Below are 18,956 nucleotides of genomic sequence, written 5' to 3'. Positions count from 1 at the left end.
TTACTAACTGTCTTTTTAGTAATTACTCAATAGAAGTCTATGGGATTTTGACCTTCTTGGAACCAGCGGGTACTTCCTATGGGAAAAAGGGGAGGGGTTGACATGTCCATTGAGCAGTGAGCTTGTGGCCCGCCTTTTGTAGTACCTACGTCACTGCTACAGTATTTATCCTGGCATTTTTTTCGTCAGCTCCTGATTCACAATTGCCATTTTAAGCTACATTTTGTGAGGAAAATGACACAATAAGATACTAAAACGCGATTTTTACTGGATTGGGTCTTTACGTCAAAGTTTCAGCCACACATTTTAATATTCTGACCCATGTTTATTTAATTGCGCCATTCCGGCAGTGGGTTTAACATCTCGGGTCATGAACTGGTGTTTTAGGCGCGTGTCGGCGCGAGGCTGTGCGCGCGTGAAGGGTTAAGCATCACCTCAGTAGCAGCAGATTCACATTCAGCAGCTTTGCTCTTTGCTCTCCGTCCGCGCTCCGCGGGCAGCGCTGGCTCGCTCCACGCTGTGGATTGTGGGAGTCGGGGACACTGCCCAGGCTCGTTACCGAAGGACGGCTGCAGTTTGGGGGCTTTTCCAGCTCTGACGCCTATTTTGTAAGTAACCCGCCGCGTTCGCCCGACTCCGTTCTCGGTCTGACATTTAGCTGCCGTCGCGGGTCGAGTCGACACCGGTGTGGTGAGCGGAATCGTTAACGTTGCCATTTCGTGTCTTTCTGACATGGAGGCCGAGAGCGGAGACGGTTACTGGAGCTGACAGGCAGGCAGGAAGGGGAGGGAAGGAGGAACGGGCAGCTGCCGCCGCCGCCGGGGCTGCTTACTCGTGAAAACGCGCCGACAGCACGAACCGTGACAATTCACAGTGTTAAATTCTGTCTTTGTAAATAAAGATATGTTTGAGCGCGCGCGCGGCAGGAAAACCCAACTGACGGAAATCGTAATGTCGTAAAAACCGGGGATGCCGCGTCGCGGAGAAGAAAACAACATGCACCTGGCTGGAGGCGAGGAATACCGCAGATATTTAAACCCACCGGGAACGAGCGGGTATTTATCCGGTTAATAAGGTCCTAACGACCACGGCTGACACCGCGTTTAATGTGGCGTGGCGTTTGTGCGGGGAATGCGTGGCCTGTGAGCGATTGATCACCGCGGACTACAGCTAATTGGCGACTGTCTGCTGTGGAAACGGTGATTTAACATGAACAGACATGTCCTGGTGTATAAAAATGCACTTTATGACCGAGTTTATCCGAATGTTTGGGTTTACTTATGGATCACTGATTAATGCTGAGCTCATAAATTAATTATGTTTGCTGATACACTCATTTTAAGGGGGAAAACTGTCATTAGACATGAAACAAAGCAAAATGACCTATAAATGACATTATGAAATGCAGCTTTTATCATCCCACTAAAGCCAAACTGTTTTTATAATGGCCTATAGAAATGAACAAAAGATTAAAAAGATTAAATCACCTGTACTGAGTCAGTAACTGAGAGGAAAACCATTCAGGTTGATTTTTCATCAACCACAACCCAGCTGGAGACACAAAGTCTCACTTTACCCTTTAGAAACACAAGACACTGCTTTGTACTTAGCCTATGTTAGTGTTACTATGATAACAATTATCAATAAACTATTTTTTTGGTCAAAATTCCTAAATATGAAGCGGTTTTGACAGCTTCACATGGCTTCCTTTCAAAATAAGACTTCCATGTGATCATCTCAATGCAGCAATTGTAGTAGTTAGTTTAAAAGAAAAGAAAATCAACAACTATAAAGCTTATATTGTCTTTTAGAAAATATTAATATTATTAGCCACAAGTGGCTCAGACTCAGCAACAGAATCAGACTTTGCTGGAGTGATTTAGTTGTAGGGTTTGAGAAGAAAAGAAATGGACAGAAACATCTGTTTATAGACAGGGTTAAGTACGGTGGCCCTGAAGTACTAATCACTCAAAAATGCAAAAAAAAAAAAAAAACATATTAAAGACCTCATAGACAACTAAAACACATTACATTTTAAAATCAAAGCAAAATTAAAGAAACCAAAACCTAAAATAACAATACATTTTGGAAAAAAAAAAGAAATCAAAATCAAAAATGATACAAAATAAGAAACCAGAAAGTTTTGGTATTATGGAACGTCACTGATTGGATGATGACGTTTGAGTTTTGAAGAAAAGGGAAAGCAGACGGATGTTTTGCCTGAACTTTGGCAAAATGCTTTGCAGTAGCAGCCAAGAGCTTTCAACAAGAATCTTCTGTAGGAAAATATTACAATGCCTAATAATTTCTAGTTGAAAATTAAAAATGTAATCATTCAGTTGGTGGTGTCCCATAATCCCTGCCTTTGCTTGTTTTCTTATTTTTTTTATTATTATTATTATTTTGATTTCTGGAAATTACTCTTATTTTCTGTGACATTTTTTTATTTAATTTTTTTTGGAATTTATTTGTTTTTACTTCAGAAGGGTAAAATCACAGGAGGAAAAATTATTTTAAAAGTTCACTTCTTTAAAGCAGCAAAATATATATCATTTTATTAGGGTGAGGGGGGTAAAGTTTGGTATTCCCCACAGAAAAGTCTGAAAAGTTGTTTAAAATAACTTTTAAGAAAATATTTTTAAAGGAAAAACTTGAGCTTTTACTGTCCTAGAATTATCGTGTCTCTCCATTGAAGTTTTCTATAGAGGCAGCGATTAAGTAAGAATTTCCTTCTTCCTACTGCTCCTTCTCATTCATGAAGATGTGTGGACTTAATGCATTAACATATTTAATTCAACTTATCAAACTCTTCATAAAAAGAAAAAAAACCCAACAAAAACAGACCAAGAACTGAGGTCGGTGATGCTTCTGAGATTGAGATGTGATGGATGTTTTCCTGCAGATCCTGACACCGCTTAGAGCAGTCGCAGCATCATGTCCAGCCGAGGGGGAAAGAAGAAGTCGACCAAGACGTCACGGTCCGTCAAGGCCGGGGTCATTTTCCCGGTGGGGCGCATGTTGCGCTACATCAAGAGGGGACTTCCTAAATATCGCATTGGAGTCGGAGCGCCGGTTTACCTGGCAGCTGTCCTGGAATACCTCACAGGTGAGAGTTTCTACTTGGATCACAGAAATCAACTAGAACGCATACTCAGTTTAGCATAAATAGAAGTACATTTTGTGCACCTGACACAAAATCTGGATGAATCTGAGAAACATTTAGAGAATGATCAACATTTTGTGATTTCTTTCCGCTTTGTAGTCCAGTTCAGTCCAGTATTTTGAGTGTTTCCATTGTAAAAGCCGGACCGAACCATAATATTTTTGGAAAGTGGAATGGAGGGCGGAGCTCTTATTGAAACCTGTTGATTGGCGAAAGGTCTGTACGACAAATTAAAACGGCTGTATTCATGGCTGTATTCCTCTTCGCCGGCCGCCATCTTCTCTCAAACAACATTAAATGCTTTGTATTCAAAGTACCAAAAACCAAGTGGGAAAAAGTGAGCTGCTGGATAACCTCCATTGTTTTAGTTGTTAGCTTCACTCCGCATGCACTGTGACAGTCCAACTTTAAGTGGAAACGCTCACCTGATTTGGCCTGTCCATTCTAAACCGGACCAGACCGGACTGTACCACTCAATTGAGGTTTAAGTGTGTCATTGGTTTACAGTCATTTAAAAATAAAAATATTACAAAGAAAACATTTATTTATACCACACTCAATTTTGGAAATGTAGATTTGGACAGAACTACAAAAGGGTGGACGCACTGAGTAGTATAGGAATTCAGACGCAGCCTATCTAAGACGGGGGCAACAGGGGTGATGTTTTATGTTTGAAAACACAGCAATAATTATAGATTAAAAATTAGATTACTACAATTAAAAAAGTGTCTGTAATTAATAAATCACTATCACCATAACTGATGTTTTATCTTTGTTTTTCTGCAGCTGAGATCCTGGAGCTGGCTGGGAACGCAGCGAGAGACAACAAAAAGGGTCGCGTCACTCCTCGACACATCCTGCTGGCCATTGCCAACGACGAGGAGCTCAACCAGGTTGGCTGTCATGACTCTTGAGCTTTTCAGGTGGACTGCCTGTCTTCAACACAACTTTAAACCTTGTGTTTTGTCCCAGTTGCTCAAAGGTGTTACCATTGCAGCAGGTGGAGTCCTGCCTAACATCCACCCGGAGCTGCTGGCTAAGAAGAGAGGAGCAAAGGGCAAACTGGAGAGTCCGGTCTCACCTGCGCCTGAGAAGAAACTCAAGACCGCCAAGAAACCGGCAGCTAAGAAAATGAGCAGGAAAAAAGCTGGAGGCAAGGCTAAGGTGGGTTACCCTGGTAACGGACAGACTCTGGGATCAGTTTAGGAAGCTCTACAGAAATCAGGAAGTGTTTGCTATGAATAAACAAATGTGGGTGAGTTTAACTCTTGAATAGCCTGTACTACTTTGGCTTGTTAATGAATTCTTCTACATTCCTCTTAGAGATCTGCTCAAACTCTATAACCATTAAAGGCTTGAACTGCGTCTCCTGTTTTGTAAACAGCATCTGTTTTGCATTTCTGCTTCAGTCTGTTGTTGGGCCAAACCCAATTATCTGTGGTTGTTTATCAGGATGAAAACACTCCTAAAGCCATTCAGAGCCTAAGGTTTGAATCCTATCTGCCAGCACACTTCTCTGCAGCTCCTCCATAAACCCAACATCCGATTTGAAGCTCAAGAATTAGAAAATAAAGCGTGGATGATGTTGGCATAGTTAGCTTGGGTTTTGAACACTAAAGAGTGCCCTTTGCTGAAAAATGTCTGTTTTTTTTTTCCAGAGACAGGCTGAGGTGAGCAAAGCAGCGTCAGCAGACAGCACCACAGAGGGATCTCCAGCTGACAACTTCACTGTGCTTTCAACCAAGAGCCTTTTTCTGGGCCAGAAGGTCAGTTTTCCTCTGCTAATCATGTAGCCACAGAAGCATCTACAGTAAAGTGAAATTTTTATGAAAAAAACATTATAGACGACAAATGAAAGCATTTATTCTTATGTTGGTAAGGTAAGTTATGACGGAGTATTGGGCTAAAATTACATTTTATCTTAGATGATTCATTTTTAAGATCTGATGTATCTTTACAATCCTGAGTGAGTTTCTACTTTCAGACCTGCTGAAGCTCATAAGCTGCATTTGAACAATCTGGAAAATCAATAGTTTGGTGTCATTTTATACGCCTTTGTTGTGGGCATGTATTCAATGCTATTTTAAAGATGCCTTTTTCTGCATCATAAAACTGATCAACTTGATTAGATATGAAACGCAGCAACAGAAGCTGCACAAAATGCAAAACAAACACTTTTAAGGCTGAATTTATTAACCACACATGACCTGAAAGCGATTTGGTTTCATTTAGCAGCATCAGCAGAGCTGAATGTCTGTATTAGGAAAATCGCTTAATGTTTGAATGTTTCTGCAGCAGCAGATGCATCACAGTCTGATGACTTTGTTTTACTAACAAAGAGGACAGAACTGATGTTACTCTAAGTTAAGGGCCTTCTTCTCTCAGAATGCTCAGAATCGTTTTAGTTTCATGCTATTTTCTATCTTCACTTCCTCTTGTACTTCAGTCTCTCTTAAGGCCAGAATGATGCTAGCTTGTGAATTCTGAATTCTCTGTAATGAATTTTAAACAGTGAGATGCTCACTGACTTCAAATTTTAGAGGGATACCTTGACTTTTTTATTTTTTATAAGTTTATGGGAAATTTGGAGCTTTTCAAACGTCAATCCAACTGTTAATGACGATTGACAACTAGGGATGGTTCACATCTTTAGCCTTCAGTGTGTCCTGACATAATTAACCTAAATCTGTTGTGTCCTGCCATTGGACACATGCTCACCATTTTATTTTTTTAAAGCCAAATTTGACGTTACCTATTTCCCCAGGTAAAAAAACGGATCAAAATAAAACATTTTACAAATACTATTTACAAGTTTTGATGAAGAAAAGATTTATTTAAAAAAAATCAATGTACATAATTTTTTTCAAATGACAGATCATTTAAATGCATCGCATTATGGTCTATATTTGACAATCTTTTTCGCTAAGACTTCTGGCAAATTTCCACTAGATTTTGAAATTGTGGATTGGAGGATCTGCAACATTTTTACTCCAGTTCAGCGTAAGACAAAACCAGACGAAATTCTAGCTGTAAATGCTTTCATCATTTCACTTCTTAAGTGGACCATCCCGTTCAGAAAAGGAGGTTAAATTACCTCACTCTCATAAATAGCAATCTGTAAATATTTAAGAATGAATATTCACAACGTCCAAGATTGCTGATTTGTGATCTTATAAATATAGTTGAGTGTCGTAAAAAATACAACTTAGGAACAGTGTATTTATTGCTCCTAAATGCAGAACAATGTGGGATTTTCAGTTTATAAACTAAAATAGATCAAATACAGACTGCTATTGCCACAGGAAGTAAAAAAAAGTCTTCAAAATAAAGTGTTGGTGAAGCTTCTCATTTTCAAAGTGAGACTATCAATTCTTTTTTTTCCGGTTAAAAAATAAGATTGAAGTTCTGTTCACTGACGTAAGTCCTGAAAAAAACTGATTCTGGAGCGGAGAAAAGCAGCTCTTTAGACCTATTTTGAACAAACATGCAACGCTTTAGAATGTAAACTGTTGCAAAATTTTGAGGATGGAAAAACTGTGGTGAACATTTTTAGGTTTGTTATAAAATGATCAAAAACAAAAGTTATGTTTTTGTTAAACATGTTTATGTTACTGCTCAACTTGACCAGATGGTTGACAAAAAAATCTTGTTTAAAGTGGCAAACACCATTTCTATCCATCTAAATCTTTGTTTTTAATCAGTTTTGTTAATTCTAAACTCCCATTTTAAATAAAGCGTAAATAGTGGTGCTTTAATACATATATATGTCATTTTTCATACATTCAGTAAAAATATATACCATATCTCACTAAAGTGAATACACTCCTCACATTTGTTGCCAGTGGTTTGGCTTTTAATGCCTATTATGATTTATTTTGAATGAAAAATGAATTTACAGTGCTATGCAAGATTGACACTGACTACTTGTCATTGTGCCAAAAATGAGTTTCTGTAGTGTTGTCCCATGAAAGATAAGGGGTGAAAAAATAAGGGATGTTCTCACTTTTGTGAAATTCTGCACTTATCGAAATAAACACATTTAATTAATAAGTTAGAAACGTGGTTTAATGTCTTAATCGTTGAGCTACATTCTTAAAATAAATCGGATCACCACCTAAGTAATGATCCACAGCCCTACTTATGAAGTTTAGTTATTTACTATTTATTTATTTAATTAAAGTTTAAATGGGAACCTCAGACTATTCCTAATGTCTGGTGATCAGTATGGTCAAATACTGCTTCGTTGTTGGGCATCATCAGGTGAACTGATGCCGATACAAGGCATTATAACTGAGCTCTACACATAATTATCTGATGATTATTGCATTACAGTTGTCAGCTGAACAAATACCTTTTATTTTATTTTATTTTATTCTACACTGAAAAGATTTTCTTCTTCTTAAGGTGTAACATGAAGCAGGTAAACAGTTTATGATCATCCACACAGAGCTTTGAGTTGCACCAAATATGCGAGTTGTTTTCTTTTCCGACTCTGCTCAAAGACTGATCCAGAAGCTCAAGGTATCCCTCTAATCCACAGAGAATCAGGTTTTAATGGCTCTGCTTCCTTTTTTGCTGCATTTCCTCCTCTGCATGCCTGCTCCCCCCTCCTCCTTTTACAGCTCAACCTCATCCACAGCGAGGTCAGTAACTTAGCTGGCTTTGACGTGGAGGGGGTCATCAACCCCACCAACGCTGAACTTGAGCTTAAAGACGACCTAGGTGAGCTCCCCAGCCCCTCCACCCACCTCCCCGGCCTCAGTGCAGCTTTGACGTGAAATCCTTGAACGTTGCGGCTGAACTGGAGCAGAGCGACTAAATCACACGGTGATAGTCTGACACTTTTAGAGCATTTACTTTAAAGTTAGATTGAATCTAAGCAATTCAGCTTTACTGCTGTTCTGTTGAAGCACATTACTGTGTGATAAATAGGTTTCAAGGTTAGTTTTAGTGGAGGAAATCAAAGAAAAAACTACTTTAAGCTCATTATACAGTCATTTATGCTCTATTTTTTACTAGTCCACAAATATTTATTTTATTTTAAAGTGGTGAAATTGAATAGAACTTTGTGTAGAGACGCATCAGTTCACATCTTCCTTTGAACATGCTAAACAAACGGCCTAAATGAAGATGTTGTGCGCCTGACTCTTCTCAATGGCTGCCTAATAGCACAAAAAATCCTCACAGTGGGGAAAAAATGGGCCTCTTTGATTTCATCTGACATAAACTGACTGAACTCTCTTTTTCTTGTTTGAGACGAAGAGCAGAAAGTAACCAATCAATAAAAAGAAAAAAAAATTCAAAACTAAGTCTTGTTCCTCTGAGAAGAAAGAACACGAATGGAAACTTTCAAGGATCTCATCAAAGCTCTTTGAAGCAGCGACTCGGCTTCTCGTGTGCAGACGCTCGGCGGTTCTTTTCAGGTTTCCGTCCTTTCAGCTGTCTGCCCGACTGCTGCGATGCCAGAAACCTCCCTCAGAGATTTCAGGAAAACGACTGTGTAACTGAGGGCAGCCTGGTGGATCGGTCTGTCACCTGGAACAGAATCATTAGGTTTAGGAAGCACGACGATGGCTGTCATATACGACTATTGTGTGTTTATTTCTATAGAAAAGAAGAAAATAATTGTCTTAAAGTATAAATCTGACCAGTCTTGCTTCCTAATTCCTAAATCTCCACCTTCCATTGCCTCATCCTTGTCTTCTGTGACCTTCTCACCTCCTTCTCTTCCTACTACGTAGTCTCATGTACTGCTCCTGTTCATTCGCTGTGTCTCACCACCATGTTGTTGCCTGTTGTTTGTCGTTGTCGTCTGTAGTTGCAAGTTGTCCAAGCCGACATCTCCATCGTGGAGAGCGATGCTGTCATTCACCCGACCAACTCCTCCCTCTATACAGGTGGTGAAGTAGGTAAAGAACCACCGTCTCCGCGGAGACTGCAGCTGCCTGTCTGCTCCTCGTCTGCGCATCCACACAGTCGGTGCTGCAGTCTGCGGACAAATGCCACAGCAGCAGCACTTCACTCCCGATTATGAGTTACATTCAGGAATAAATCTAACTCTGCAAACTCTGGAACTTTATTAAAAGTTGGCACAGAGATGATTGACGAGATCTCCCTGAGAAAATGGAGTTGCTGAGACTTGAAACATGCTGGAGGGCTGTTTTATTATTTATGTCAAGTCTGAGAATCTACTGCTCGTTAGACAGGCAGACAAACCAGACCGGATGCTGTACCTGCTCCTGATCTGCACCTAAACAAGCTGGATTTACATGTTCAGAAATAAATATTACTTAAAAACATTTTTGCCTACATAAGTTGAAACCATGTATGTGAATCAGAGCAACCTTTGCACACTCCTGCACACATTTATTCTATCTCTGCAACAGATTTGATGTTTGATCCTTTGCGATTACCTGCCAAGACTGTTCAATGCTGCAGCTGGGAAATAAAAATTGGGATTCAACAGAGAAAATGGTCAACCAACAGGATAAATATTTTATTTGGACAAAGCCACAGAGGTTTCCAAATATCCAAACTGATTTCAGTGTTTGTAGGTTTTGCAGTGAAGGTAAAATCTAAAGCTGGGGTCGGTCCTCGAGGTCCTACATGTTTTCCAACCAACCTGCCATGAAGCTCCTGATTGGTCAAAACACACCTGGAAAACCAGCAGGAGGCCGGCCCTCGAGGACTGACTTTGGACACCCCTGATCTAAAGCTTTGTTTCCACTGAGTGGTCCGGTAAGGAACGATGCAGGACGGTCCAGTTAATTCTGGTGAGCGTTTCCACTCAGTTAGACCTCGCTTCCACTGAGGGATTTGTTTTCATGGCACATGCGTGGTGTAGACCGCTAGCGTGTCATTGTCGTGCGACGACTAGAAAAGCAACAATGGAGGTCGTCCAGCAGCTTGTCTTTTTCTCGCTTTACTTTTTGTACATTCTTTATAACAGGAATTTAATGTTGTTTGAAAGAAGATTGGAGGTGGTTAAGAAGAATACCGCCTTAAAGAGGAAAACACTGGAAATACTATCTTAAAGTCGTCATCACTTTCTGCCTATCAGCAGGTGGCTACAAGTGACTCCGCCCCATCTGTCCCGTTCCATTTTACTATGGATCTACAACAGATGGGGGCCCTCGAGAACTATGGTTCGGTACTGTTCAATGGGTCCATTTTATGATGGAAACGCTCAAAATATCGGACTGGACCGGACCACTCAGAGAAAACGAGGCTTTAGATTACGATCACTTTGATGCTTTTCTGTTGGGGTGAAGAAAATAATTGATTACTATATGTATCGATTACCATCCATGAACGATTCAGAATTGTTTTAATGAATTTTAAATCCTCAACGATTTAAAAATTAATATAATTTAAAGTAGAAGTAACAAGCAGAACTAAATGCATGTTTTTTTTTTCACTGACATTTTTTTAAAGAGTACACAAACATGGCTGACCTTGCAGATCGTCTCAACGCCCACATGGATAAAAGTTGTGCGGTGTGCAAGTTCTGTTCTGTCTGACAAAAACTAAATATGCGGGGAACACAACAAATTGGCAAAATCACATCTTATGCTTCCATCCGGAGGAGGAAGACGGTAGAAACCGTTTGGGTGCAACTTCACAAGTCTTGCTGTGCACACTTCCAACAGCCAACAATAATAATTATAATAATTGGATATCCTAAAGAAACTTCTTGTTCGTCGGAATAGGCTAAGTGAACGACAAAGTCAATCAGAGCTTTTATAGCGAAGGACTTGAGACCGTATTCTATCGTGGAGAATGAGGGCTTCCGAACGTTGCTCCATATATACTAGAGCATCCCATCCTGTCGTTTCTTCACCGATATGGTCCACCCAGCGCTATATACTGAGACAAAGCTGAAGTCCTGACAGCAGCTGTGAAAGCCGACAGGATAGCATTAGCGTGTGATGCTTGGACTTCAATTGCCTCAGAATCACTGGCAGTTAAAATCTAGCTCTCTAAACTAGAAGAAAATTGAGTTCCTCAGTGATTCTGGTCAAATGAACTCGACCAAGTCATTTGCTAAGTTTCAAGTCTTTTCAATTTCATTTTCAAACACTTTAGTTTTAGACCCAGGTAGCGCCTGAACAAACGTCATCATGACTGTATGTTTTAAACATCACAAGGCAGGTACAGGTTACATAGTTGATGTATCTACAGATTTAATTTTAAATTCTTTCAGTATGCTGCTGCTGCTGCTGGAGGGTTTGTTCCACCACACTGACATGTTGGCATCATGTGGTACATTTCCTGTGTTTTGTTTCATGAAGGTTAGCGTAAAAGTTTCCAAAAAGGATTTGGTTCAAATTGGAGAGATTTTTACACAAAAATATTGCAGTTGGTAAATAATTTCACTGTTTTTAGTTGAGTTTAAAGGAGCTTTTTTAGTGCTTCCCATTGCATTTTGGAGGGAAAAAAACATACCGAGACCAATTGGAGGAAGTCATATTTCCTCGTCTTGTAGCTTTACTTAAAAAACTGAATTTACCGGCAGCTAAACAATAAAAAATACTCTCCTTTATCTTTTCATAAACTGATTTTTTTTTTATTCTAATTGAAATAATATCAGTTTTTAAGTAATTGAATGAATTCCTTAAACCTGAGAGTCTCTTAAATAAGGGGAAGGTTTTCCATGTGAAATGATTGACAGCAGTGCTGAGCTTCAGCTCGTCCGTCCGTCTGCCTGCTCTCTCGTCTGCATGACTGTCAGCTCCTGCTTTTTCATCTGCAGTTGGTGTTGTTGCTGTGTTGTGCTGAGTTCACATTGTTTCTGCTCTCACAGGCTCTGCTCTGGAGAAGAAGGGAGGCAAGGAGTTCACAGAGGCTGTGCAAGAGCTGAAGAAGAAAAACGGCCCTCTGGAGGTGGCTGGTGGTAAGTGCACTGAGAGTTTAGGGATGTCAGAGGAGTTAAATTAAAAACTAAGATAGCTCCTCTTCAAATAAATTATTCAGAAGCAGATTTTTACTATTTTTAGCTCAGTCTTTGTATTAGTGTTTGTGTAAAAAGTAAAATGAAGCTGTCCTGAAACGACCCCTGACAGCCTATAAATCCTATAAAACACTTCATAGAGTCTATTTACAATTTCTAGAGTAATTTCAAGCATAAAACAATTGGCATCCTTCTTTCCCACAATAGAATATTTAAATAAATAGAAATATATATATATATTTGGAAACTGAGTCTGTAAAGTCAAAAATTAGGACTTTCCAGTTTTGCTTTCAAGTTAAAATGATGATTTCTCTTTAAATTAATTTAAGGCGTTCTAACATGAATGCAGATGATTGCTTCAGTGCTCTATCTGCTTTTACACCACGCTAAGTCCAGTTCTGTTGGACATGAAAGGCAGATTCTGCACTCACGGACAGACGCAGTCTTTCTTAAAAGCCAACAGAAATACTGAACACATTTAGTCCTGAAAGAGATCAAAGACATTCAGTTCTGGCACTTCAACATAAAGCACAGGCGCGAGCTTTTATAGTGGCTCTCTTGGAGCCGTATGAAGATCACGCAGCAGAGCTTTGAGGGGATGCTGGGAACTGGATCAGCCATTCCAGAGTAATGACCTGAAGATGTCTTAAGATATATTTTCTAACTCCTATTTTCACATATTATCAAATACATTTTTTTTTCAGCTGTTAAAAATATTTACCTTTGACTAATTGTAACATTTGAAAACATTGAAGAGTATTTATATATTTTTAATATGAAGTTTTAGTTATTTTAGGCTTATTTTAGATGTAGGAAGCATTTTTTAAATCAATAGTTAAAGTTTCACCTTCTTGATTGTTTGATGTTGAAGAAAGAACGAAACATTAGAATTCTTAACACATAAGGAGAAGCTCGAACCAACAGATTTGTGTGGATGTTGTGGTTTGCTTCTTATGACACAACTGTTGTGTAATGTTTGGTCAACAAAAACAAACCCGATAGTTGATCATGCACGGACACCATCACAGACACATCCAACCAAAACATGACACAATTGGAGCTTTACAGGCTTTGTGAAAGCCATAATGATGATGAGGAGGAGCCTTCCTCACAGGCAGACCACACAGGCAGAAGGAACGGCTCTCCAGCTCTGAGCAGTTTCTTCGTCCTTCAAGCTCCAGCTGGAAATCGCCTCTGCCTGTAAACTCTCCCAGCAGTCATTAGGTTTGGCTGCGTAGACTCTTTACTGCTGGAAGGCTTAACTCCAGAGAATAGACTGCTCTTGCTTGTCTTTTCTCACCTCTGAAAAGAGTTTATTTTTCTGTTCCATGTTAAAAAAAAATAAATACATTGAGCAAAATCAAATTATGCAGTTGTACAACTATGAGCCAGATGTCAGCTCAGAGGAGGAAAATTAATATGTTGTTGGATCTATTTATCCGCAAGTGGATGCATCAGAATTGTGACGGGACAGGAAGACTCGAGCCCATGTCAGCATGTCAGCTGCTGCAACACCAACCTGAGCTTTTTTAACCCTTGGGTTTTCATCAGCTGCTGATCCAACGGTAGTTGAATAAAGAAATACTTATTAACTCTGGCTCAGTGATTTGTATCTTCAAATGTATGTTTTACAGAAGAAAACTTTTTTCTTCTAGAATCCATTATTTATTGTCGCCTTTTCGTCTTTTAGAACCAGCTTTCTTCATCAGTGTTTAAGCATGAGCCGCAGCTCTCCAGAAAATATCCAGCATCTTCCTGTAAAAACTGTAGATGAGGTTTCTTCATCAATGAGCGGCCGTCTCCATAAATGTTTCTTCTGGATATGATTTTAGTTGTCTAGAGGTAAAGAGAATCTTGTGTTTCTGGTTGGAACTTCAGCATTAAGGTTGTTAAGAGGTGAATGGACTCAGTAACCCTGATGTCGCCTTCATGTGACGGCAGTGTGTGGTCTGGTGTTGGACTCTGGTTTCTTTGGAACAGCAGTGGTGTTGGAGAGAAGGAACAGATGTTCGGGTTTGCCAAAGCAAGAAAAGGCTGTGCAGAAATCGTCTGAGATGGAGTTAACTGAGCTGATGTTACTCCAGAATTTTCTCCAGATTTCTTTTATTGTGTTCCTTTCAGATCATTGATATTTTATGGTGGTGGTGTTGATGCCTTCATCTCCTCTGGGGGAAATTGTCCTTTTCTGTCTTCAGCTACTTTAACTGCTGGCTTCGGACTTCCTGCTAAATACGTCATCCACTGCAACAGTCCGGGCTGGGGCTCCGACAAGTGTGAGGAGATGCTGGAGAAGACGGTGAAGAACTGCCTGGCTCTGGCGGATGAGAAGAAGCTGAAGTCTGTGGCCTTTCCCTCTATCGGCAGTGGAAGGTAGAGAAAGTTCATTCACACGCTCACACACAGACTGTGACCGGCACCAACCAGGCCACCAGGGCAACGTGGAGGTCAGGGTCTTACCCAAAGACACTTTGATATAGAGAGCAGAGCAGGAACCAAACTACTGATTCTCCCAACCTATCAACTTAAATCTCTCTTTTACCGCAAAATTGGAAACAAATTTAAAATTTACTTTGGAATTGTTTGCACGGCTGCTTCCCCAAATTCCTATGGATGATATTAAACGAATCGTGGATCATTTCTCTCTGACAGCCTGGTCAAACTTAGACGAAGGTCACAAGTAGTTCATTGAATTCTACTTGTTTGATTATTAAGATAATTACGGTTTTTATTCTTCTAATTCATGATATGTGTAAGTCGCACCCCTAAAAACCTGTGACTTATAGTGTGGAAAATACGGTGAGTGCAAGATAACATTGAACCATTAATAACAATGAAGTGAAATGATCTGGAGGGCCGGATATAATTACACGACGGGCCGGATCCGGCCCCCAGGCCTTGACTTTGACACATGTGACCTACAGCCAATGCTGAACATTTTTCTTGACTGCTCTTATTTTGAAAGCTGAAAGTACGTGGCTTAATACCTGCACAAAAAATACTCACTGTGCCAAACTATTCCTGTTTTTACAATTATCCCCTAAAAGACCAAGTGAAACAACAAATACCCCTTAAAATAACTAAACTTAACCTTGGATGCAATTAAAACGCATGCAAAGGACATCAGGCACAATAGCAACCGTGAGAATATTTGCTCAAATGACAGGTTGATATTTTCGATAGAATCTCCAATATTGTTGGATATAATACATTTTTCATTTGGATTTGGGATCGATCTACGAGAAGAAAACATATACAGTTAGGTAAGACATTTCAAAAATTAATATTGTAAACATTTTTTCATTATAACTGGTAAGGTTACCTTTTTATTATTGACATAAAATGCCTCTGTCAGCTTTGCCGGTCTAAACCCATACACTGGAAGTAACTCAAGTCTTCCACATATCGGAATAGAGCTGTGAAATAAAAGAAAAAACAAACTGGTTCAAGATTCCCAAGATTGGCACCATTTTGGCATTTTGCACCAACTGTAGGTGGTGGACATGTGATTGTAAACAATGAAGAAAAAAAAAAAGGAGAAGCCCCTCCCTGCTTGTCCAGCATGAACACCATGTGTTAAACATGCTTTTAGAGTGTGAATGACCGGTGTGAATGTAGCATGAGACACACGTATGTTAGCTTCTGTGTACGATCCTCCTCGGACAGCCCAAAAACCCACAGCACACGTACAGCTCACCCCTCCATACGACTAAGGCTTTATCTGAATAAATAGTTGTAGTTGGAGCCACCTCCAATCAATCAAAGTGTAAACATGAAGTGACTGATATCATCAGAGAGTTTTACGTGTTTCGTCAGGAATGGGTTCCCGAAGCAGACGGCGGCCCAGCTGATCCTGAAGGCCATCTCCAGCTACTTTGTGGCCACCATGTCTTCCTCCATCAAGACCGTCTACTTTGTGTTGTTCGACAGCGAGAGCATCGGCATCTACGTGCAGGAAATGGCCAAGCTGGAGACCAGCTAAAGCACGGAGTATTCTCTTCTCCCCCTTTATCCTCAGCCTTTTTAATTTCTATTTTTTACCCCTGTAAGGAGAGATGACGGTGTTTACTGGTGAATTGTTTCATATGAAGAAAAGAGAAGAGTTTTAAAGGCCGGGAACTTGTTTTTTGCATTATATTTGTCTTCTTCCTTTATGTCACAAATCTAGTGTTTCAATGTAGACGTGTGTTCATCATGGGATTACACACAACAGTTCATCAGGCATGTTTTCATTTACAGCAACACCTCAGTTACAAGACTTTCAGAAAAGTCTGATAAATACGGGTTAAAACATTTAAAGGTAGAATTAAAAAAAAAAGTCTGGTCTATTTCTTTTAAATTCAACACATTGGATTAATCATCCAATTTTCTGTTGGTATCAGTTCTATAACACCTGTTGTTGTAATGTATTATGAAACGGTAAAGCAGGAAGAAAAGTTTGAACTCGTGTAGGTGACTTGAAAACAGAACAGTAGAATGAATATTTGTGTTGTGTGTTTTGCCTTTGTTCTTAGGGGCACAACATTATATGGGTGCACTGCAAAGACTTCAGATTCCCACAAATAATATTTAAAAAAAAGTAATTTTTTGGGTGTTTGCAGCACAAATAAATCTATTTATGGGCTGGAGGTTTTTGCAGAGCATCAGTGGTTCCTGTTGTGTGTTCTAATTGGTGTTTATATAAATGGAGTATTTGTGAAATGGTACTGGTAAAATATTGGACCGTAACTCGGAGTTTGTACTTTTCTGTTTTAATTTTCACAGTGATTCTAAATGGTAAAGGATTTGGAAGAAGAAGAAAAAAAGAAAGTGTTTTGTGTTTTAGTCTTTTTTTTTTATTATTATTATTATTTTTAGCCATGCATGTAACGTACTCATTGTTGCTGGAAATGGAGGCTCTCTGCTGCCTCTTTTGGTTTGCTCCTGCAGTCATCCACCAGCAGGGGGCGCCCTGAGACCACACCTTGGATTGGCAGCCATCTTTTCTGCACAGAATCAGACCTCCTCATTGGCCGATTTGGGTTGGATTTGAATTGGAAATGAAGGACATGTGTATTGAGGAATCTGACTGCTCTTCTTCATTTGGACTTTTAAAAAGATTGACTTTCTTATAACAAAAGAAAATATATAAATATATATATAAAAATGCTTTCTAAAGATCTAGTACAATTGATTCTAAAGAAGAAAAGCTCTGTACACACTCCGGTAATAAAATACCTTTAAAAATCTAGTTCTGTGTTCTGTTATGAAATTTTTTGATTGTTTCAGAAATGAAAGATGATTTTAGGGGATTGTAAATTTTCTTAATTTAATTTAAGTCTTTCTGATTCACTGAAATTAGACTTAAATTAAGTATTGTGTATTTAAATTGTTAATATCACCTCAACCAGTGTTTTTGAGGTCTGAAATTCATAAACTATTTGACTCATTAGGGCACAGAGTGACACATATAACAGGTATACAAGTATACATACAATACTTATATTTCCTGGGGGTTTGTCTTCAAAAAATAAAGATATTAAACACTTGCACACCCAGACTTCTACGGAGAAAATGATTTGTGGTTAAGTACAAGTACAGTATATGTCACTTAAAAAAATGTGACAGATTTACTGTAAATATCTTCAATCAAAAGCAAAACAGAGTTGTATACTGGCATTTACTTGGAGAGGGAAACAACAGCCTGTTTGATTAGAATTAAAATAAAAAAAAATGTGCCTTGGAATATAGATTTGCAAAAATGCATTTGATAGTTTTGTTCATTTAAATATTTAAATGTTAAATTTACTATTTTTGTGACTTTTTTTCCAGAAAAATGAAACAAGAAACAAGCTTTTACAAACTACTCCGGTCAAACATAAATAGGTTTTGTCGTAGAGTTAATGTGTAGCTTCTTACCTGGGGGACGTTAATGCTATTCAGTCCAGTTTGAGCTCAACCATCTTCAGGAGTTTTGTTTCACAAGAGAACTAACCTGCTAACATCTCCAAGGGGAAGAGAACCAAAGAGAGTGGAGAGTTTTTTATGGCTAAAGAACAAAAATTTGGTTTTAATTTTTGAAAGAAGTTAAGTTTGTGAATAAAAATGTGGGGGAACCAGGAAACTTGAAGTTAATCTCTCACTTTTTTATTAATAATTAAGCCTGGGAAATGTTTTAATAAAAATATTCTCCACAAATGACTGAGCTTTTAATAAAAGGGTTTTTTTCCCCATCAATCAGTGCTGAAACAAAGTTTTAGAAAATAAAAATATATTGTAGCGGCAGCATAGATCTAGATGGAGCAGAACTCAACTATGCTACAGATTAGTGAGGTGCTAGGGTCTAAGATCTAAACTTTTAAAGCGGGCAGAAGGATGAGCTGACCTGTGCTTCATTCAAGAGGCACAATGAAATGGAAGAGTCCAATGTCCACTTTAATAGGCCAGCTTAATATTCAACAGCACACACATCATTGGACAACACTGCAAAGTCTTGCATGTAAACAACTCATGGTTCAACACCAGCAGAACATACCTAACTCCCACAATGCACAATGACTTGGAACACCACATCAGAGATCTGGGCCATGATCTCCCCAGGTCCTTGCCAGTGATGTGTAAACTTGGGGGAAAGCCCCCGTTTCCTCACTGGACAGTACACCCAAAATTGGTCCCCAATTGCAAGAGGCGGGCCATGTGCCCTGGAATCATATGCCCGCTCCTGACGAGCTCCAGCTTCCTGTAGTAGAGTCTCTTTTGACACTTGATGCACCTCATCAAGCCGCCCTCTCAGCCACCGCAAATAATCCATTTTGGGGCTACCCACAATCTCTGGTTCAGGTGGAGACCCAAACACCAGATCCACCA

At 39.3% G+C, this 18,956-nt stretch overlaps 1 protein-coding gene across 5 annotated transcripts; it reads left to right on the top strand.

Annotated features, from left to right (window-relative positions):
- The first annotated feature begins 468 nt into the window (after window positions 1-468).
- LOC112139927 (core histone macro-H2A.1) lies at window positions 469-17,340 on the top strand. 5 transcript variants are annotated; one of them, XM_024262814.1, is made up of 9 exons: window positions 469-608; window positions 2,903-3,106; window positions 3,950-4,056; window positions 4,136-4,327; window positions 4,822-4,929; window positions 8,982-9,072; window positions 11,967-12,056; window positions 14,309-14,483; window positions 15,927-17,340. In XM_024262814.1, exons 2-9 carry the CDS (start codon window positions 2,935-2,937, stop codon window positions 16,090-16,092), a joined length of 1,101 nt encoding a protein of 366 aa, XP_024118582.1. In that variant the 5' UTR covers window positions 469-608; window positions 2,903-2,934; the 3' UTR covers window positions 16,093-17,340. The 5 variants fall into 5 exon arrangements, with proteins under 5 accessions (XP_024118582.1, XP_024118556.1, XP_024118590.1 ...); XM_024262788.1 differs by lacking the exon at window positions 8,982-9,072 and adding an exon at window positions 7,786-7,885; XM_024262796.2 differs by lacking the exons at window positions 469-608; window positions 8,982-9,072 and adding exons at window positions 927-1,055; window positions 7,786-7,885.
- The last annotated feature ends 1,616 nt before the right edge of the window (window positions 17,341-18,956 follow it).

This window comes from Oryzias melastigma, linkage group LG14 (assembly GCF_002922805.2).
Source record: "Oryzias melastigma strain HK-1 linkage group LG14, ASM292280v2, whole genome shotgun sequence".
Taxonomy (NCBI): Eukaryota; Metazoa; Chordata; class Actinopteri; order Beloniformes; family Adrianichthyidae; genus Oryzias; species Oryzias melastigma.
The sequence above is the reverse complement of the archived record's forward strand: the minus strand, read 5'-3'. Positions and strand labels throughout refer to the sequence as shown.

Bases quoted from the DNA above. Each gene is read 5' to 3' on its own strand.
- LOC112139927 (XM_024262788.1), top strand. From the start codon at position 2,935: ATGTCCAGCCGAGGGGGAAAGAAGAAGTCGACCAAGACGTCACGGTCC. The intron at 4,328-4,821 runs GTGGGTTACCCT...TTTTTTTTCCAG, and splicing joins AAGCTGGAGGCAAGGCTAAG to AGACAGGCTGAGGTGAGCAA. The intron at 14,484-15,926 runs GTAGAGAAAGTT...GTGTTTCGTCAG, and splicing joins CCCTCTATCGGCAGTGGAAG to GAATGGGTTCCCGAAGCAGA.